The 22,688-nt window shown below is 45.5% G+C and overlaps 1 protein-coding gene across 3 annotated transcripts in view; it reads left to right on the plus strand.

The window, feature by feature from the left end:
- Positions 1 to 6,095, plus strand: part of LOC123731758 (CCR4-NOT transcription complex subunit 4) — a 45,050-nt gene extending 38,955 nt beyond the window's left edge. For all 3 annotated transcript variants that reach the window (XM_082978049.1, XM_082978050.1, XM_082978051.1), the window contains one exon: positions 5,143 to 6,095. In XM_082978049.1, coding sequence (XP_082834175.1) covers positions 5,143 to 5,480 — 338 coding nt within the window. In that variant the 3' untranslated portion in view covers positions 5,481 to 6,095. The remainder of the gene's footprint in view (positions 1 to 5,142) is intronic.
- The last annotated feature ends 16,593 nt before the right edge of the window (positions 6,096 to 22,688 follow it).

A 22,688-nucleotide genomic window follows, 5' to 3' on the forward strand; every position in this document is an offset into this window, starting at 1 on the left:
GGGTCTGAATCCTTATGTAAATGTTTTTTATTTTTTTTTATTAATTTGCAAAAAAATCCTGTTCGCTTTGTCATTATGGGGTATTGTGATGTCGTTATGGGGTATTGTGATGTCGTTATGGGGTATTGTGATGTCGTTATGGGGTATTGTGATGTCATTATGGGGTATTGTGATGTCGTTATGGGGTATTGTGATGTCGTTATGGGGTATTGTGTGTAGATTGATGAGAAAAAAATTATTTAATCCATTTTAGAATAAGGCTGTAACATAACAAAATGTGGAAAAAGTCAAGGGGTCTGAATACTTTTCGATTGCACTGTATGTAGTGTTTTGGGCAGGGCAGAGATAGTCAAGCCAGGGCTTGCTTGGCAGATGTAGGTCCAGGATTTGGGTTTGTCAGAAACAACCACCAATCTGAGATTAAATGTATTCTGACACGTAATCCCAGCATATTGCCATGTCAGAATATGTAGGTCTATTCTTAATTGGTATCCGTTATTATGAGAGGCTGTGTATGGAATGGAAAAGAAGGGAAATATACCATTTTACATCTGGTGTTATTTCTATTTAGAGTGCAGAGTTAGTACAAATGATAGAACACAAATGCCATAAAGAAAAGATCATTTCCTTATGGCATTACGTTATGCTCTACATCCAGCTGGACTCCCTGCCTGCCTTGCATGGTGTGTTGCTCCTTGCATCGGAAGTATGTCCCAAATGGCTACCTGTGTAGTGCACCAGCTCTGGTCAAAAGTAGTGCGCTACATGGGGAATATGGTGCCAATTTGGGACACACCCTGAGTGTGCTCAGCATCTACCCCAGACATCATCTATCGTCTGGGGGTTCAGATCAGGGGAGTGTAACGTCTGGTCTCCTCCCTGGCATGGAGCATTCTACATCCCCTAGGGGAGACAATGGTGGTCCTAACACACGTCTCCTTACAGCTACACGTCTCTTCTTCAGCTCTTTCCACGGATTTCATTTCTGTCTCTATCGCCCGCTCTCTCTCTGTCTTTCTCTCTCTCTCTCTGTTAGTTTATGTAATGATGTCTTTCTATCTTCTAAATGGGTGAATATGCCAAGAGACTGTCTTTTTCTCCTTCCTCCCTCCTTCCATCCACTGTTAGATACTGTTCCCTCCTTCCTCCCTCCTTCCATCCACTGTTAGATACTGTAACCTCCTTCCTCCCTCCTTCCATCCACTGTTAGATACTGTTCCCTCCTTCCTCCCTCCTTCCATCCACTGTTAGATACTGTTCCCTCCTTCCTCCCTCCTTCCATCCACTGTTAGATACTGTTCCCTCCTTCCTTCCTCCCTCCTTCCATCCACTGTTAGATACTGTTCCCTCCTTCCTCCCTCCTTCCATCCACTGTTAGATACTGTTCCCTCCTTCCTCCCTCCTTCCATCCACTGTTAGATACTGTTCCCTCCTTCCTTCCTCCCTCCTTCCATCCACTGTTAGATACTGTTCCCTCCTTCCTCCCTCCTTCCATCCACTGTTAGATACTGTTCCCTCCTTCCTCCTTCCTTCCATCCACTGTTAGATACTGTTCCCTCCTTCCTCCCTCCTTCCATCCACTGTTAGATACTGTTCCCTCCTTCCTCCCTCCTTCCATCCACTGTTAGATACTGTTCCCTCCTTCCTCCCTCCTTCCATCCACTGTTAGATACTGTTCCCTCCTTCCTTCCTCCCTCCTTCCATCCACTGTTAGATACTGTTCCCTCCTTCCTTCCTCCCTCCTTCCATCCACTGTTAGATACTGTTCCCTCCTTCCTCCCTCCTTCCATCCACTGTTAGATACTGTTCCCTCCTTCCTCCCTCCTTCCATCCACTGTTAGATACTGTTCCCTCCTTCCTCCTTCCTTCCATCCACTGTTAGATACTGTTCCCTCCTTCCTCCCTCCTTCCATCCACTGTTAGATACTGTTCCCTCCTTCCTCCCTCCTTCCATCCACTGTTAGATACTGTTCCCTCCTTCCTCCCTCCTTCCATCCACTGTTAGATACTGTTCCCTCCTTCCTTCCTCCTTCCATCCACTGTTAGATACTGTTCCCTCCTTCCTTCCCTCCCTCCTTCCATCCACTGTTAGATACTGTTTCCTCCCTCCTTCCTCCTTCCATCCACTGTTAGATACTGTTCCCTCCCTCCTTCCTCCTTCCATCCACTGTTAGATACTGTTCCCTCCTTCCTCCCTCCTTCCATCCACTGTTAGATACTGTTCCCTCCTTCCTTCCTCCCTCCTTCCATCCACTGTTAGATACTGTTCCCTCCTTCCTTCCCTCCCTCCTTCCATCCACTGTTAGATACTGTTCCCTCCTTCCTTCCTCCCTCCTTCCATCCACTGTTAGATACTGTTCCCTCCTTCCTTCCTCCTTCCATCCACTGTTAGATACTGTTCCCTCCTTCCTTCCCTCCCTCCTTCCATCCACTGTTAGATACTGTTCTCCTTCCTCCTTCCATCCACTGTTAGATACTGTTTCCTTCCTCCTTCCATCCACTGTTAGATACTGTTCCCTCCTTCCTTCCCTCCTTCCATCCACTGTTAGATACTGTTTCCTCCCTCCTTCCTCCTTCCATCCACTGTTAGATACTGTTCCCTCCCTCCTTCCTCCTTCCATCCACTGTTAGATACTGTTCCCTCCTTCCTTCCCTCCCTCCTTCCATCCACTGTTAGATACTGTTCCCTCCTTCCTTCCTCCCTCCTTCCATCCACTGTTAGATACTGTTCCCTCCTTCCTCCCTCCTTCCATCCACTGTTAGATACTGTTCCCTCCTTCCTCCCTCCTTCCATCCACTGTTAGATACTGTTCCCTCCTTCCTCCCTCCTTCCATCCACTGTTAGATACTGTTCCCTCCTTCCTCCCTCCTTCCATCCACTGTTAGATAGTGTTCCCTCCTTCCTCCCTCCTTCCATCCACTGTTAGATACTGTTCCCTCCTTCCTTCCTCCTTCCATCCACTGTTAGATACTGTTCCCTCCTTCCTTCCTCCCTCCTTCCATCCACTGTTAGATACTGTTCCCTCCTTCCTCCCTCCTTCCATCCACTGTTAGATACTGTTCCCTCCTTCCTTCCTCCTTCCATCCACTGTTAGATACTGTTCCCTCCTTCCTCCCTCCTTCCATCCACTGTTAGATACTGTTCCCTCCTTCCTCCCTCCTTCCATCCACTGTTAGATACTGTTCCCTCCTTCCTCCCTCCTTCCATCCACTGTTAGATACTGTTCCCTCTTTCCCTCCCTCCTTCCATCCACTGTTAGATACTGTTCCCTCCTTCCTCCCTCCTTCCATCCACTGTTAGATACTGTTCCCTCCTTCCTCCCTCCTTCCATCCACTGTTAGATACTGTTCCCTCCTTCCTCCCTCCTTCCATCCACTGTTAGATACTGTTCCCTCCTTCCTCCCTCCTTCCATCCACTGTTAGATACTGTTCCTTCCTCCCTCCCTCCTTCCATCCACTGTTAGATACTGTTCCCTCCTTCCTTCCTCCTTCCATCCACTGTTAGATACTGTTCCCTCCTTCCTCCCTCCTTTCATCCACTGTTAGATACTGTTCTCTCCTTCCTTCCATCCACTGTTAGATACTGTTCCTTCCTCCTCCCTCCTTCCATCCACTGTTAGATACTGTTCCCTCCTTCCTCCTTCCTTCCATCCACTGTTAGATACTGTTCCCTCCTTCCATCCACTGTTAGATACTGTTCCCTCCTTCCTCCCTCCTTCCATCCACTGTTAGATACTGTTCTGTTTAGAACGTCTATTCCTGATGTGCATAAAAGCACAGACATTATCAGAGACCTGTATTTTTTGACTGTGTGGATAGTGTGTCCTGACTGAAGCTCTCTCTATACTACCATAATGTCTGGTCTGGTGTCAAACCAATGGTCTCAGTAAAAGACCATGGGAATTAGATTGTCCAATAGGGCTGTTCTCTTCACCCCTGTAGTCCATAACAGCCTGGAAACAATGCTGAATCAATGGCAGTAAAACAGGGTTATTGCCAATTGGACATCGACCAATCAATGCACTTCATCTAGAGTCCCATCCAATCAATTTGCTTCGTCTAAGATAACATCCAATCACAAGCGGGCAGAAGACAGCATCAATCCGATAAGAAACGGTTATCGTGGTCCAAATGGCACCCTTTTCCCTCTGAGCCCCGGTCTATAGTAGTGTTCTATATAGGGCCCTGGTCTATAGTAGTGTTCTATATAGGGCCCCGGTCTATAGTAGTGTTCTATATAGGACCCCGGTCTATAGTAGTGTTCTATATAGGGCCCCGGTCTATAGTAGTGTTCTATATAGGGCCCTGGTCTATAGTAGTGTTCTATATAGGGCCCTGGTCTATAGTAGTGTTCTATATAGGGCCCCGGTCTATAGTAGTGTTCTATATAGGGCCCTGGTCTATAGTAGTGTTCTATATAGGGCCCTGGTCTATAGTAGTGTTCTACATAGGGCCCCGGTCTATAGTAGTGTTCTATATAGGGCCCCGGTCTATAGTAGTGTTCTATATAGGGCCCTGGTCTATAGTAGTGTTCTATATAGGGCCCTGGTCTATAGTAGTGTTCTATATAGGGCCCTGGTCTATAGTAGTGTTCTATATAGGGCCCTGGTCTATAGTAGTGTTCTATATAGGGCCCCGGTCTATAGTAGTGTTCTATATAGGGCCCTGGTCTATAGTAGTGTTCTATATAGGGCCCCGGTCTATAGTAGTGCAGAACTTCCCAGACAGGAAGTGGCTAACGCTTGCTGTTAGGCCTAAAGGGTTTTTGTCGTATTAGTAAGTCATGGCTCCAGACAGACAGGTCCTCTCCACAGAGGATTTCTCCTCTCTAACGGCTAATAATGTAATGGTGGCCAATCATTGTGGCTGTCTGTCTCTGTGTGGTTTTAATAGCAAGCTCTCTTGTCAGCCAGCCAGGCCCAGCTCTCCTATCTGTATCTGTCCTGTCGGAGGCAGGCAGCCTGGTTAGTGAAGAGGATCCTGGGTCTGTCAGTGTTGACATCCTAGCCTAGGAGTTATTTTCCTCCCTGAGTTTTGTCAGTTGGACTTCAGACTTGTTCTGTACTGTGGTTCTCATTAACTCTTCTGTCTCTCTCTCTCTCTCTCTCTCTCTCGCTCACTCTCTCTCTCTCTCTCTCCAGGTTTCCCATCGTCAGCAGGCAACAGTTTGGACTCCCTCCAGGATGACAACCCTCCCCACTGGCTCAAGTCCCTTCAGGTCCTTACAGAGATGGATGCTGCGTCTCTCCCCAGCTCCACTGCTAACCCAAACCCCCAGCAGCCCAACTCACACAGCGGCCAGGTCCGCCCTCACCACAGACCCAGCTGGGCTCCCTACCCACCCCCATCCACAGCCTCTCACAACCCCCACCCAGCCAGTCAATTCCACTCTCCACCTCCAGGCTTCCAGACTGCTTTCAGATCCCCGGCTCAGACACCCACAGAGCTGCTACTGAGCGCCGGCGTGGACCGCCACTAGGGAGCGATGCTGTGAAGTGGACTTCTGATTCCCGTCTTTAAACCCCCACAGAAACACAAATAAAAACCAAATCAGATCTAATTAACAAAAAAACAATAAGATATATTCTTCTTCCTGGTGAGCTGGTTTTCTGATCTTGTGTGTTCCCTCTTGGTTATGTTGAGTTGTTTCAGTTGGTCTATAGACGCAAACTACTATCCTAGCTACACTGTCTACCTGGCCCTGTCTCCTGTCTGTCTCCTTCTGTCTCCTGTCTGTCTACCTGGCCCTGTCTCCTGTCTGTCTCCTTCTGTCTCCTGTCTGTCTACCTGGCCCTGTCTGTCTGTCTCCGGTCTGTCTCCTGTCTGTCTCCTGTCTGTCTCCCTCCTTCTGTCTACCTGGCCCTGTCTCCATGTCTGTCTCCATGTCTGTCTCCATGTCTGTCTCCATGTCTGTCTCCCTCCTTCTGTCTCCATGTCTGTCTCCCTCCTTCTGTCTCCCTCCTTCTGTCTCCCTCCTTCTGTCTACCTGGCCCTGTCTGTCTCCATGTCTGTCTCCATGTCTGTCTCCATGTCTGTCTCCCTCCTTCTGTCTCCATGTCTGTCTCCCTCCTTCTGTCTCCCTCCTTCTGTCTCCCTCCTTCTGTCTACCTGGCCCCGTCTGTCCTCCATGTCTGTCCTCCATGTCTGTCTCCATGTCTGTCTCCCTCCTTCTGTCTCCATGTCTGTCTCCCTCCTTCTGTCTCCCTCCTGTCTGTCTCCCTCCTGTCTGTCTCCCTCCTTCTGTCTCCCTCCTGTCTGTCTCCCTCCTGTCTGTCTCCCTCCTGTCTGTCTCCGTCTGTCTGTTTGTCTGTTTCTATGGCAGCATCAGGGACAGCACCATCGGGATTTGACGACAGCAAGTTAAGAGGCATTTGAAGATGTCAAAACCAAGATATTGGTGAATGATCCAGATATTAAAATATTGTGTTATATCACAAATATAACTGAACGTAGGGGAAATAAAACCATGTTTGACAGGATGGATGCTACGGTAGTGAGTTGTTTGGTTGACTGAAATGAGTTCCTTCAAAGCTACAAATCAGATCTATCTCAAACGGGGACCCTGTTACCTATATAGTTCACTACTTCCTAGACCCATGGGGCTCTGGTCTAAAGCAGTGCCCTACATAGGTTTTGAGTGCCATTTGGGTTGCATCCTTCACCTCCATCTGTTTATACGCAGCTTCCTGCCAGACCCCGAGATGTACGCTTCTGATTCGCTAGAAATCGGGTACATCACACTTGGTTTTGGCAGAACAATGATTACTTTGATCCAGTGGGTAGTGCTTCCTTTTGCTCTATGGAAGGCCAGGCACCACACACTTAATCATATCACAATCACCTTTTACCGGTTGAAAGTGGACACAAATATAAGACTTTTTAATATAATTTTCTCCTGGAAATATTCTATTGACATATGCAAATTAGGTGATATTTCGATAAAAATGCACATATTTGCATATCAAGCAAATACATTTTTGTGGACATCGGTTTAAGTCAGCCTAAATATTTGCATTTCATTTTGTTAAGACACTCCAGGGCTGGATTTATACATAGCAGATTGTGAATGAATACTTTTTACATCTTTCTATCTTTAAAATACTAAAATGCATTTTTCTTTCAGAAGAAAATGTAATCTAGAATAAAAATTTGACATGTCAACAATTCCATATGTATAAGTCCGGGAAAATACGTCTAAGGATAACCACACACAATTTGGTGAACGCTGATGCTTCTGAGGATGAGGAAAATAAGTTTGACTGTCGGGAAATGGCAGTTAGACAAGTACACAACATTTACACTGCCAAACACAGTACCAGTCAAAAGTTTGGACACATCTTGTCATTCAAGGGTTTTTCTTTTATTTATTTTTTACTGTTTTCTACATTGTAAAATAATAGTGAAGACATTAAAACTATGAAATAACATATATGAGGAATCATGTCGTGACCAAAACAGTGTTAAACACATCAAAATATATTTTATATTTGAGATTCTTCAAAGTAGCCACTTTTGTTTTGTCTTGATGACAGCTTTGCACACTCTTGGCGTTCTCTCAACCCTTGAATGAGTAGGTGTGTCTAAACGTTTGACTGGTACTGTATTTAGACCCAATCACAATCTCTTCAAATGAAGTTACTAAATATAGTCCAGTTTGTTACATTCTCTATTCAGTTGGTTTTTAAATGATGGATGTCCATTTAACAGTGGTTACCATTCATGGCATTTTTATGACAGTGGTATTATTTAACAAGACAAGCCAGTTAAGAACAAATTCTTATTTACAATGACGGCCTACCCCAGGCCAAACCCGGACGACGCTGGGACCAATTGTGAACCTCCCTATAGGACTCCCAATCACGGCAGAATGGGATTCAGCCTGGATTCGAACCAGGTACTGTAGTGATGCCTCTTGTACTGAGATGCAGTGCCTTAGACCACTCGTGAGCTATCAAAATTGATAATTACATGCAAAAATGTCACTATGCCTGTGGTGCCTGGCATCAAGTTGTCCAGATCAAAGCTAAAAAAAGGTATATGGATAGATTAAATAACGCTAAGCCTCTTACTCTGCAGGTGTAGTGAAAGCTAAGCCTCTTACTGCAGGTGTAGTGAAAGCTAAGCCTCTCACTCTGCAGGTGTAGTGAAAGCTAAGCCTCTTACTGCAGGTGTAGTGAAAGCTAAGCCTCTTACTGCAGGTGTAGTGAAAGCTAAGCCTCTCACTCTGCAGGTGTAGTGAAAGCTAAGCCTCTTACTGCAGGTGTAGTGAAAGCTAAGCCTCTCACTCTGCAGGTGTAGTGAAAGCTAAGCCTCACTGCAGGTGTAGTGAAAGCTAAGCCTCACTGCAGGTGTAGTGAAAGCTAAGCCTCACTGCAGGTGTAGTGAAAGCTAAGCCTCACTGCAGGTGTAGTGAAAGCTAACATTCAGAGTTTCTCACATCCATAAATAGGTCTCTGGTTTCAGGCCTCCCTGTGAAAGGGATAGGGGTTGGGAGGACTCGCAAATAGAGTCCTCCCAAAAAGCGCCCTAACCCCTTTATAGTGCAGTAGTCTAGGGCTCTGGTCAAAAGTAGTGCACTATATAGGGAATAGGGTGTCATTTGAGACAACCCTTACCAGGCCTGGCTGCAAGCTGACCGTCAATGAGGATGGAGCAACTCCATGCCAGACCAGAAGGGGGCGACCACCTCTACCTCGAAGGGAGCATGGAGATGGACTGTTAATGTGAATTTCGTTATCAATGTTCATAAACTTAAATTAATCTACTCAGTCTGCAACCCAGAGTTTGTAAGATTCTGGTTGAATGAAACAGACGAGAGTCCCAGCTTACAATAGTCAATGTTTATTCACTAGGGTACTCTGAAGTTCATTATACAAAGACATCCATTTTATAGTTCACTTCCTACCTACGCACATACATCCACACAAACAGTAGATATCCTACGCACATACATCCACACAAACAGTAGATATCCTACGCACATACATCCACACAAACAGTAGGTGAGTTGTGTGCTTCTCCAGAGTTGTCACCACTGTTTATCACTACCCAGCGCTGTCCGTTCCATTCCCCCGAGATTAGAGAAACCTTGAGAAGTACTCCCTGTCCTATCATAGGTTTCTCAGAGTTCTAGCCAGGTCGGGTAATTGTTCTCGGTATTTTCTTAGAAACACACATACACACGTTTATCTCCCTCCCAGTCCAACCTAGTTGGACTTATGTTTAATACTTTAATTATTTATTATACATGCTACATAAACAACTAGTTACTAATATGGTACATTATTTAATCATTTTCTTTAATAAATGATTTTCTTTCATAAATGATTTTATCATGGACCTGTGACCCTCTCAGAACAGCACAGGTTGGGACAGGAAGGAGACTGGGTGTCACTATGTGGTGCTTGTTGTACTGTAACTTCCCTCTGTCAGTTTCCACCTGGTAGCCATGTCTTAACGGTTACACAGACTACAGGTCCCTAGTGGAAAACTGGAGCGTGGCACAGCACCACAAATTTACTCACCCATCAGGACACGCTCCACTTGAGTCCTCTTGATTTAGAGAGACGTTTTTAATGTCACATGCACAAGTACAGTGAAATGCCTTTCTTGCTAACTCAAAAACACAGCAATGCAATAATCAATAGCATTTTATTACTAGGGGAAAAACAAGGTAAGGACGCAAGCGTACTATTATACAGGAAATAATCCAAGTCAGTTCCAATGCCATAAAAGAGGAGTCTCTGACGGGTAGAGTTGAGAACAGAACAGGGTGAATGACTGACCCTATGAAACAGATGGAGTTCAGCTTGTTGGACCCAACATGTAGCCTGGTGCCAGTCTGGTTCTGATCTCTTGACAACTCCTGATGGAATTGTCATGTTTAATCTGGTGTAATAAAGAATTAGCAAAATGGCAGAAATAGATTAGGACCAGTTTACACTCTGCCCTCTGATTGTGAATGCTAGCACAGGGAGGGATAGGGACCAGTTTACACTCTGCCCTCTGATTGTTAATGCTAGCACAGGGAGAGATAGGGACCAGTTTACACTCTGCCCTCTGATTGTTAATGCTAACCCAGGGAGGGATAGGGACCAGTTTACACTCTGCCCTCTGATTGTTAATGCTAGCACAGGGAGAGATAGGGACCAGTTTACACTCTGCCCTCTGATTGTTAATGCTAACCCAGGGAGGGATAGGGACCAGTTTACACTCTGCCCTCTGATTGTTAATGCTAGCACAGGGAGAGATAGGGACCAGTTTACACTCTGCCCTCTGATTGTTAATGCTAGCACAGGGAGAGATAGGGACCAGTTTACACTCTGCCCTCTGATTGTTAATGCTAGCACAGGGAGAGATAGGGACCAGTTTACACTCTGCCCTCTGATTGTTAATGCTAACCCAGGGAGGGATAGGGACCAGTTTACACTCTGCCCTCTGATTGTTAATGCTAGCCCAGGGAGGGATAGGGACCAGTTTACACTCTGCCCTCTGATTGTTAATGCTAGCACAGGGAGAGATAGGGACCAGTTTACACTCTGCCCTCTGATTGTTAATGCTAGCACAGGGAGAGATAGGGACCAGTTTACACTCTGCCCTCTGATTGTTAATGCTAGCACAGGGAGAGAAAGCATCGTATCTTAGCTGCTGTGGTATTCTTAGTGTATCATGTCTAGATTTTAAAACTCGAAATCAGGAAACGAATTGAAAAAGTTAATTGTTTGATTCATTAATGACGTAGTGTGCTGAGATAGCAGTGTTTGTTTTTTACAGTATTACTTTAGTGCCTTGTTGCAAACAGGATGCATGTTTTGGAATATTTTTATTCTGTACAGGCTTCCTTCTTTTCACTCTGTCAATTAGGATAGTATTGTTGAGTACAATGTTGTTGATCCATCCTCAGTTTTCATATCACAGCCATTACATTTGACATTTTAGTCACTTAGCAGACGCTCTTATCCAGAGCGACTTACAGTAGTGAATGCATACGTTTCATTTCATAATTATTATTTTTTTCGTACTGGCCCCCCAATGGTAACTGTTTTAAAGTTACCATTGGCCTCATAGTGAAATCCCTGAGAGGTTTCCTTTCTCTTTGGCAACTGAGTTAGGAAGGAAGCCTGTATCTTTGTAGTGACTGGGTGTATTGATACTCCATCCAAAGTGTAATTAATAACTTCACCATGCTCAAAGGGATATTCAATGTCTGCTTTCAAAAAACAAAAAAACATCTGCCACTCGGTGCCCTTCTTTGCGAGGTATTGGAAAACCTCCCTGGTCTTTGTGGTTGAATCGTCGACTGAGGGACCTTACAGATAATTGTATGTGTGGAGTACAGAGATGAGGTAGTCATTCATAAATCACGTTAAACACTATTATTGAACACAGAGTGAGTCCATGCAACTTTATTATGTGACTTGTTAAGCACATTTTTAATCCTGAACAAATTTAGCCTTGCCATAACAAAGGGGTTGAATACTTATTAACTCAAGACATTTCAGCTTTTAATTTTTAATTCCACTTTGACATTACGGGGTATTGTGTGTAGGCCAGTGATAATGTTTCTCCATTTTAATCCATTTTAAATTCCAGCTGTAACACAACAACATGTGGATGAAAGTCAAGGGATGTCAATAGTTTCTGAAGGTACTGCAGAACAACACCAGACACTCAGTTCTCATGTTATCTGTCCATGTTGGCTCCCCCCAAAAATTACAACAACTAAACATTTACAAGGTATTTACAATAAGAGATGTGAAATGTAACCTGCCAGGTGTTGAGGTGTAGGATGTAACCTGCCAGGTGTTGAGATGTGAGATGTAACCTGCCAGGTGTTGAGGTGTAGGATGTAACCTGCCAGGTGTAGAGCTGTGAGATGTAACCTGCCAGGTGTTGAGGTGTAGGATGTAACCTGCCAGGTGTTGAGCTGTAGGATGTAACCTGCCAGGTGTAGAGGTGTAGGATGTAACCTGCCAGGTGTTGAGATGTAGGATGTAACCTGTCAGGTGTGGAGCTGTGAGATGTAACCTGCCAGGTGTTGAGATGTAGGATGTAACCTGCCAGGTGTGGAGCTGTGAGATGTAACCTGCCAGGTGTTGAGATGTAGGATGTAACCTGCCAGGTGTAGAGGTGTAGGATGTAACCTGCCAGGTGTAGAGGTGTAGGATGTAACCTGCCAGGTGTTGAGGTGTAGGATGTAACCTGCCAGGTGTTGAGGTGTAGGATGTAACCTGCCAGGTGTAGAGGTGTAGGATGTAACCTGCCAGGTGTTGAGGTGTAGGATGTAACCTGCCAGGTGTTGAGGTGTAGGATGTAACCTGCCAGGTGTTGAGGTGTAGGATGTAACCTGCCAGGTTTTGAGGTGTAGGATGTAACCTGCCAGGTGTTGAGGTGTAGGATGTAACCTGCCAGGTGTTGAGGTGTAGGATGTAACCTGCCAGGTGTTGAGGTGTAGGATGTAACCTGCCAGGTGTGGAGCTGTGAGATGTAACCTGCCAGGTGTGGAGGTGTAGGATGTAACCAAACCAGGTGTTGAGGTGTAGGATGTAACCTGCCAGGTGTTAAGGTGTAGGATGTAACCTGCCAGGTGTTGTGGTGTAGGATGTAACCTGCCAGGTGTTGTGGTGTAGAATGTAACCTGCCAGGTGTTGAGGTGTAGAATGGAACCTGCCAGGTGTTGAGGTGTAGGATGGAACCTGCCAGGTGTTGAGGTGTAGGATGGAACCTGCCAGGTGTTGAGATGTGAAATGTAACCTGCCAGGTGTTGAGGTGTAGGATGTAACCTGCCAGGTGTAGAGGTGTAGGATGTAACCTGCCAGGTGTTGAGATGTGAAATGTAACCTGCCAGGTGTTGAGGTGTAGGATGTAACCTGCCAGGTGTTGAGATGTGAAATGTAACCTGCCAGGTGTTGAGGTGTAGGATGTAACCTGCCAGGTGTTGAGATGTGAGATGTAACCTGCCAGGTGTTGAGGTGTAGGATGTAACCTGCCAGGTGTGGAGCTGTGAGATGTAACCTGCCAGGTGTTGAGGTGTAGGATGTAACCTGCCAGGTGTTGAGCTGTAGGATGTAACCTGCCAGGTCTGGAGGTGTAGGATGTAACCTGCCAGGTGTTGAGATGTAGGATGTAACCTGTCAGGTGTGGAGCTGTGAGATGTAACCTGCCAGGTGTTGAGATGTAGGATGTAACCTGCCAGGTGTGGAGCTGTGAGATGTAACCTGCCAGGTGTTGAGATGTAGGATGTAACCTGCCAGGTGTAGAGGTGTACGATGTAACCTGCCAGGTGTAGAGGTGTAGGATGTAACCTGCCAGGTGTTGAGGTGTAGGATGTAACCTGCCAGGTGTTGAGGTGTAGGATGTAACCTGCCAGGTGTTGAGGTGTAGGATGTAACCTGCCAGGTGTGGAGGTGTAGGATGTAACCTGCCAGGTGTTAAGGTGTAGGATGTAACCTGCCAGGTGTTGTGGTGTAGGATGTAACCTGCCAGGTGTTGTGGTGTAGAATGTAACCTGCCAGGTGTTGAGGTGTAGAATGGAACCTGCCAGGTGTTAAGGTGTAGGATGGAACCTGCCAGGTGTTGAGGTGTAGGATGGAACCTGCCAGGTGTTGAGGTGTAGGATGGAACCTGCCAGGTGTTGAGGTGTAGGATGTAACCTGCCAGGTGTTGAGGTGTAGGATGGAACCTGCCAGGTGTTGAGGTGTAGGATGGAACCTGCCAGGTGTTGAGGTGTAGGATGGAACCTGCCAGGTGTTGAGGTGTAGGATGGAACCTGCCAGGTGTTGAGGTGTAGGATGGAACCTGCCAGGTGTTGAGGTGTAGGATGGAACCTGCCAGGTGTTGAGGTGTAGGATGGAACCTGCCAGGTGTTGTGGTGTAGGATGTAACCTGCCAGGTGTTGAGGTGTAGAATGGAACCTGCCAGGTGTTGAGGTGTAGGATGGAACCTGCCAGGTGTTGAGGTGTAGGATGTAACCTGCCAGGTGTTGAGCTGTAGGATGTAACCTGCCAGGTGTAGAGGTGTAGGATGTAACCTGCCAGGTGTTGAGATGTAGGATGTAACCTGTCAGGTGTGGAGCTGTGAGATGTAACCTGCCAGGTGTTGAGATGTAGGATGTAACCTGCCAGGTGTGGAGCTGTGAGATGTAACCTGCCAGGTGTTGAGATGTAGGATGTAACCTGCCAGGTGTAGAGGTGTAGGATGTAACCTGCCAGGTGTAGAGGTGTAGGATGTAACCTGCCAGGTGTAGAGGTGTAGGATGTAACCTGCCAGGTGTTGAGGTGTAGGATGTAACCTGCCAGGTGTTGAGGTGTAGGATGTAACCTGCCAGGTGTAGAGGTGTAGGATGTAACCTGCCAGGTGTTAAGGTGTAGGATGTAACCTGCCAGGTGTTGTGGTGTAGGATGTAACCTGCCAGGTGTTGTGGTGTAGAATGTAACCTGCCAGGTGTTGAGGTGTAGAATGGAACCTGCCAGGTGTTAAGGTGTAGGATGGAACCTGCCAGGTGTTGAGGTGTAGGATGGAACCTGCCAGGTGTTGAGGTGTAGGATGGAACCTGCCAGGTGTTGAGGTGTAGGATGGAACCTGCCAGGTGTTGAGGTGTAGGATGGAACCTGCCAGGTGTTGAGGTGTAGGATGGAACCTGCCAGGTGTTGAGGTGTAGGATGGAACCTGCCAGGTGTTGAGGTGTAGGATGGAACCTGCCAGGTGTTGAGGTGTAGGATGGAACCTGCCAGGTGTTGAGGTGTAGGATGTAACCTGCCAGGTGTTGTGGTGTAGGATGTAACCTGCCAGGTGTAGAGGTGTAGAATGTAACCTGCCAGGTGTTGAGGTGTAGAATGGAACCTGCCAGGTGTTGAGGTGTAGGATGGAACCTGCCAGGTGTTGAGGTGTAGGATGTAACCTGCCAGGTGATGAGGTGTAGGATGTAACCTGCCAGGTGATGAGGTGTAGGATGTAACCTGCAAGGTGTGGAGGTGTAGGATGTAACCTGCCAGGTGATGAGGTGTAGGATGTAACCTGCAAGGTGTTGAGGTGTAGGATGTAACCTGCAAGGTGTGCAGTCTTGATATGATAATACATTAGAACTACAAACATCACCTCCTGTTCTCAAGTTATCTCAAAGCAACTGTTCATAGAGGTGTCATTTGAGAAACTCTCTCTCTCTCTCTCTCGCTCTCTGTCTCTCTCCCCCTGTCTCTCTCTCTCTCCCTCTCTCTCTCTGTCCCTCTCTCTCTCTGTCTCTCTCTCTGTCCCTTTTTCTCTCTCTCTCTGTCTCTCTCTCTGTCTGTCTGTCTCTCTCTCCCTCTCCCTCTCCCTCTCTCTCTCTCTCTCTCTCTCTGTCCCTCTCTGTCCCTCTATCTCTCTCTCTGCAAACACTTCCTTTCATTTGCATAAGAACCTGATATGACGAGACATGTTCTCATGCACCCTGTCAGAACTAAACCAACATCTCATCAGGAGGTAGAGATTTCAGTTCAGGAGAGAGAGTTCAGTTCAGGAGAGAGAGAGAGAGAGAGAGAGAGAGAGTTCAGTTCAGGAGAGAGAGAGAGAGAGAGAGAGAGTTCAGTTCAGGAGAGAGAGAGAGAGAGGTAGAGAGTTCAGTTCAGGAGAGAGAGAGAGAGAGAGAGATTTCAGTTCAGGAGAGAGAGTTCAGTTCAGGAGAGAGAGAAAGAGAGTTCAGTTCACACCACAGCTCATTACCTCCAGAAGATGATTTGGTGAACCCGCTGCAGTATAGTGGCTGTCGACTACACCACCAACCTCCTAAGGAAGAAGTGTTCCTTTGAAAGGACGGACTTCAAATGCCTTTTCATGTGGGCCAATTAACTTTATCTAGCGAGAAGAGGCAGCGCCTCTAAGATAATGTCAAGAAAATTAAGCTGCTCTTACTCTGATGAACCTAGCTGGCTGGAGAACTAACATCCCATAATGTCAAGAGAACGAAGCTGCTCGTACTCTGATGAACCTAGCTGGCTGGAGAACTAACATCCCATAATGTCAAGAGAACCAAGCTGCTCGTACTCTGATGAACCTAGCTGGGTGGAGAACTAACATCCCATAATGTCAAGAGAACGAAGCTGCTCGTACTCTGATGAACCTAGCTGGCTGGAGAACTAACATCCCAAATGGTACCCTATTCCCTTTGTAGTTCCACTAGCCCTCACAGGGCCCTGGTCAAAAGTAGTGCACTAAATAGGGAATAGGTTGCCATTTGGGATGTGTCCCTATGCCTTGCATCTAGCAGCTACTCTACTCCTCTGGGATATTGTCATGCTCTCGTTGGGTGAAATTACTGTTGTGCCGAGCTAATTGGCTGAGCCAAGCTGGGAAACATCAAGTAACATTTTTATATAGTCTACATCAGTCCTCATTTGGAAAATTGTATTTCGGTGTGTGTGTGTGTGTGTGTGTGTGTGTGTGTGTGTGTGTGTGTGTGTGTGTGTGTGTGTGTGTGATATCTATGTCCTCATAGAACAAGTCAGCCTGTTAGAATCCTGACCTTATGTACCATATGGCTCCCCATATAGTACACTACTATAGACCAGAGCCCTATTCCCTATATAGTGCACTACTATAGACCAGAGCCCTATTCCCCATATAGTACACTACTATAGACCAGAGCCCTATTCCCTATATAGTGCACTACTATAGACCAGAGCCCTATTCCCTATATAGTACACTACTATAGACCAGAGCCCTATTCCCTATATAGTGCACTACTATAGACCAGAGCCCTATTCCCTATATAGTGCACTACTATAGACCAGGGCCCTATTCCCTATATAGTGCACTACTATAGACCAGAGCCCTATTCCCTATATAGTGCACTACTATAGACCAGGGCCCTATTCCCTATATAGTGCACTACTATAGACCAGAGCCCTATTCCCTATATAGTACACTACCTTAGACCAGAGCCCTATTCCCTATATAGTACACTACTTTAGACCAGAGCCCTATTCCCTATATAGTTCACTACTTTAGACCAGAGCCCTATTCCCTATATAGTACACTACATTAGACCAGAGCCCTACCCCCTATATAGTACACTACTTTAGACCAGAGCCCTATTCCCTGTATAGTTCACTACTTTAGACCAGAGCCCTATTCCCTATATAGTGCACTACTTTAGACCAGAGCCCTATTCCCTATATAGTGCACTACTTTAGACCAGGGCCCTATTCCCTATATAGTGCACTACTTTAGACCAGAGCCCTATTCCCTATATAGTACACTACTATAGACCAGAGCCCTATTCCCTATATAGTACACTACTATAGACCAGAGCCCTATTCCCTATATAGTGCACTACTTTAGACCAGAGCCCTATTCCCTATATAGTGCACTACTATAGACCAGAGCCCTATTCCCTATATAGTGCACTACTATAGACCAGAGCCCTATTCCCTATATAGTGCACTACTATAGACCAGAGCCCTATTCCCTATATAGTACACTACTATAGACCAGAGCCCTATTCCCTATATAGTGCACTACTATAGACCAGAGCCCTATTCCCTATATAGTGCACTACTTTAGACCAGAGCCCTATTCCCTATATAGTGCACTACTGTAGACCAGAGCCCTATTCCCTATATAGTGCACTACTTTAGACCAGAGCCCTATTCCCTATATAGTGCACTACTATAGACCAGAGCCCTATTCCCTATATAGTACACTACTATAGACCAGAGCCCTATTCCCTATATAGTACACTACTATAGACCAGAGCCCTATTCCCTATATAGTGCACTACTATAGACCAGAGCCCTATTCCCTATATAGTGCACTACTATAGACCAGAGCCCTATTCCCTATATAGTACACTACTGTAGACCAGAGCCCTATTCCCTATATAGTGCACTACTGTAGACCAGAGCCCTATTCCCTATATAGTGCACTACTATAGACCAGAGCCCTATTCCCTATATAGTGCACTACTATAGACCAGAGCCCTATTCCCTATATAGTGCACTACTTTAGACCAGAGCCCTATTCCCTATATAGTACACTACTATAGACCAGAGCCCTATTCCCTATATAGTGCACTACTATAGACCAGAGCCCTATTCCCTATATAGTGCACTACTTTAGACCAGAGCCCTATTCCCTATATAGTGCACTACTATAGACCAGAGCCCTATTCCCTATATAGTGCACTACTATAGACCAGAACCCTATTCCCTATATAGTGCACTACTATAGACCAGAGCCCTATTCCCTATATAGTGCACTACTATAGACCAGAGCCCTATTCCCTATATAGTGCACTACTATAGACCAGAGCCCTATTCCCTATATAGTGCACTACTTTAGACCAGAACCCTATTCCCTATATAGTGCACTACTATAGACCAGAGCCCTATTCCCTATATAGTGCACTACTATAGACCAGAGCCCTATTCCCTATATAGTGCACTACTTTAGACCAGAGCCCTATTCCCTATATAGTGCACTACTATAGACCAGAGCCCTATTCCCTATATAGTGCACTACTATAGACCAGAGCCCTATTCCCTATATAGTACACTACTATAGACCAGAGCCCTATTCCCTATATAGTACACTACTGTAGACCAGAGCCCTATTCCCTATATAGTACACTACTATAGACCAGAGCCCTATTCCCTATATAGTACACTACTATAGACCAGAACCCTATTCCCTATATAGTGCACTACTATAGACCAGAGCCCTATTCCCTATATAGTGCACTACTATAGACCAGAGCCCTATTCCCTATATAGTGCACTACTATAGACCAGAGCCCTATTCCCTATATAGTGCACTACTATAGACCAGAACCCTATTCCCTATATAGTGCACTACTATAGACCAGAGCCCTATTCCCTATATAGTGCACTACTATAGACCAGAGCCCTATTCCCTATATAGTGCACTACTATAGACCAGAGCCCTATTCCCTATATAGTACACTACTATAGACCAGAGCCCTATTCCCTATATAGTGCACTACTATAGACCAGAACCCTATTCCCTATATAGTGCACTACTATAGACCAGAACCCTATTCCCTATATAGTGCACTACTGTAGACCAGAGCCCTATTCCCTATATAGTGCACTACTATAGACCAGAGCCCTATTCCCTATATAGTGCACTACTATAGACCAGAGCCCTATTCCCTATATAGTACACTACTATAGACCAGAGCCCTATTCCCTATATAGTGCACTACTTTAGACCAGAGCCCTATTCCCTATATAGTGCACTACTGTAGACCAGAACCCTATTCCCTATATAGTGCACTACTATAGACCAGAGCCCTATTCCCTATATAGTGCACTACTATAGACCAGAGCCCTATTCCCTATATAGTGCACTACTATAGACCAGAGCCCTATTCCCTATATAGTGCACTACTATAGACCAGAGCCCTATTCCCTATATAGTACACTACTATAGACCAGAGCCCTATTCCCTATATAGTGCACTACTATAGACCAGAGCCCTATTCCCTATATAGTGCACTACTATAGACCAGAGCCCTATTCCCTATATAGTGCACTACTTTAGACCAGAGCCCTATTCCCTATATAGTGCACTACTATAGACCAGAGCCCTATTCCCTATATAGTGCACTACTATAGACCAGAGCCCTATTCCCTATATAGTGCACTACTATAGACCAGAGCCCTATTCCCTATATAGTGCACTACTTTAGACCAGAGCCCTATTCCCTATATAGTGCACTACTATAGACCAGAGCCCTATTCCCTATATAGTGCACTACTATAGACCAGAACCCTATTCCCTATATAGTGCACTACTATAGACCAGAGCCCTATTCCCTATATAGTGCACTACTATAGACCAGAGCCCTATTCCCTATATAGTGCACTACTATAGACCAGAGCCCTATTCCCTATATAGTGCACTACTATAGACCAGAGCCCTATTCCCTATATAGTGACTACTATAGACCAGAGCCCTATTCCCTATATAGTGCACTACTTTAGACCAGAGCCCTATTCCCTATATAGTGCACTACTATAGACCAGAGCCCTATTCCCTATATAGTGCACTACTATAGACCAGAGCCCTATTCCCTATATAGTGCACTACTATAGACCAGAGCCCTATTCCCTATATAGTACACTACTATAGACCAGAGCCCTATTCCCTATATAGTGCACTACTATAGACCAGAGCCCTATTCCCTATATAGTGCACTACTATAGACCAGAGCCCTATTCCCTATATAGTGCACTACTATAGACCAGAGCCCTATTCCCTATATAGTGCACTACTATAGACCAGAGCCCTATTCCCTATATAGTGCACTACTTTAGACCAGAGCCCTATTCCCTATATAGTGCACTACTTTAGACCAGAGCCCTATTCCCTATATAGTGACTACTATAGACCAGAGCCCTATTCCCTATATAGTGCACTACTATAGACCAGAGCCCTATTCCCTATATAGTACACTACTATAGACCAGAGCCCTATTCCCTATATAGTGCACTACTATAGACCAGAGCCCTATTCCCTATATAGTGCACTACTATAGACCAGAGCCCTATTCCCTATATAGTGCACTACTATAGACCAGAGCCCTATTCCCTATATAGTGCACTACTATAGACCAGAGCCCTATTCCCTATATAGTGCACTACTATAGACCAGAGCCCTATTCCCTATATAGTGCACTACTATAGACCAGAGCCCTATTCCCTATATAGTGCACTACTTTAGACCAGAGCCCTATTCCCTATATAGTACACTACTATAGACCAGAGCCCTATTCCCTATATAGTGCACTACTATAGACCAGAGCCCTATTCCCTATATAGTGCACTACTATAGACCAGAGCCCTATTCCCTATATAGTGCACTACTATAGACCAGAGCCCTATTCCCTATATAGTGCACTACTATAGACCAGAGCCCTATTCCCTATATAGTGCACTACTATAGACCAGAGCCCTATTCCCTATATAGTGCACTACTATAGACCAGAGCCCTATTCCCTATATAGTGCACTACTATAGACCAGAACCCTATTCCCTATATAGTGCACTACTATAGACCAGAGCCCTATTCCCTATATAGTGCACTACTATAGACCAGAGCCCTATTCCCTATATAGTGCACTACTATAGACCAGAGCCCTATTCCCTATATAGTGCACTACTATAGACCAGAGCCCTATTCCCTATATAGTGCACTACTATAGACCAGAGCCCTATTCCCTATATAGTGCACTACTATAGACCAGAGCCCTATTCCCTATATAGTGCACTACTATAGACCAGAGCCCTATTCCCTATATAGTGCACTACTATAGACCAGAGCCCTATTCCCTATATAGTGTACTACTATAGACCAGAGCCCTATTCCCTATATAGTGCACTACTATAGACCAGAGCCCTATTCCCTATATAGTGCACTACTATAGACCAGAGCCCTATTCCCTATATAGTGCACTACTATAGACCAGAACCCTATTCCCTATATAGTACACTACTATAGACCAGAGCCCTATTCCCTATATAGTGCACTACTATAGACCAGAGCCCTATTCCCTATATAGTGCACTACTATAGACCAGAGCCCTATTCCCTATATAGTACACTACTATAGACCAGAGCCCTATTCCCTATATAGTGCACTACTATAGACCAGAGCCCTATTCCCTATATAGTGCACTACTATAGACCAGAGCCCTATTCCCTATATAGTACACTACTATAGACCAGAGCCCTATTCCCTATATAGTGCACTACTATAGACCAGAGCCCTATTCCCTATATAGTGCACTACTATAGACCAGAGCCCTATTCCCTATATAGTGCACTACTATAGACCAGAGCCCTATTCCCTATATAGTGCACTACTATAGACCAGAGCCCTATTCCCTATATAGTGCACTACTGTAGACCAGAGCCCTATTCCCTATATAGTGCACTACTATAGACCAGAGCCCTATTCCCTATATAGTGCACTACTATAGACCAGAGCCCTATTCCCTATATAGTGCACTACTATAGACCAGAGCCCTATTCCCTATATAGTGCACTACTGTAGACCAGAGCCCTATTCCCTATATAGTGCACTACTATAGACCAGAGCCCTATTCCCTATATAGTGTACTACTATAGACCAGAGCCCTATTCCCTATATAGTGCACTACTATAGACCAGAGCCCTATTCCCTATATAGTACACTACTATAGACCAGAGCCCTATTCCCTATATAGTACACTACTATAGACCAGAACCCTATTCCCTATATAGTGCACTACTGTAGACCAGAGCCCTATTCCCTATATAGTGCACTACTATAGACCAGAGCCCTATTCCCTATATAGTGCACTACTATAGACCAGAGCCCTATTCCCTATATAGTGCACTACTATAGACCAGAGCCCTATTCCCTATATAGTGCACTACTTTAGACCAGAGCCCTATTCCCTATATAGTGCACTACTATAGACCAGAGCCCTATTCCCTATATAGTGCACTACTATAGACCAGAGCCCTATTCCCTATATAGTGCACTACTATAGACCAGAGCCCTATTCCCTATATAGTGCACTACTATAGACCAGAGCCCTATTCCCTATATAGTGCACTACTTTAGACCAGAGCCCTATTCCCTATATAGTGCACTACTATAGACCAGAGCCCTATTCCCTATATAGTGCACTACTATAGACCAGAGC

The sequence above is a fragment of the Salmo salar genome, chromosome 07 (assembly GCF_965601325.2).
Source record: "Salmo salar chromosome 07, fSalSal1, whole genome shotgun sequence".
NCBI classification, from domain to species: domain Eukaryota; kingdom Metazoa; phylum Chordata; class Actinopteri; order Salmoniformes; family Salmonidae; genus Salmo; species Salmo salar.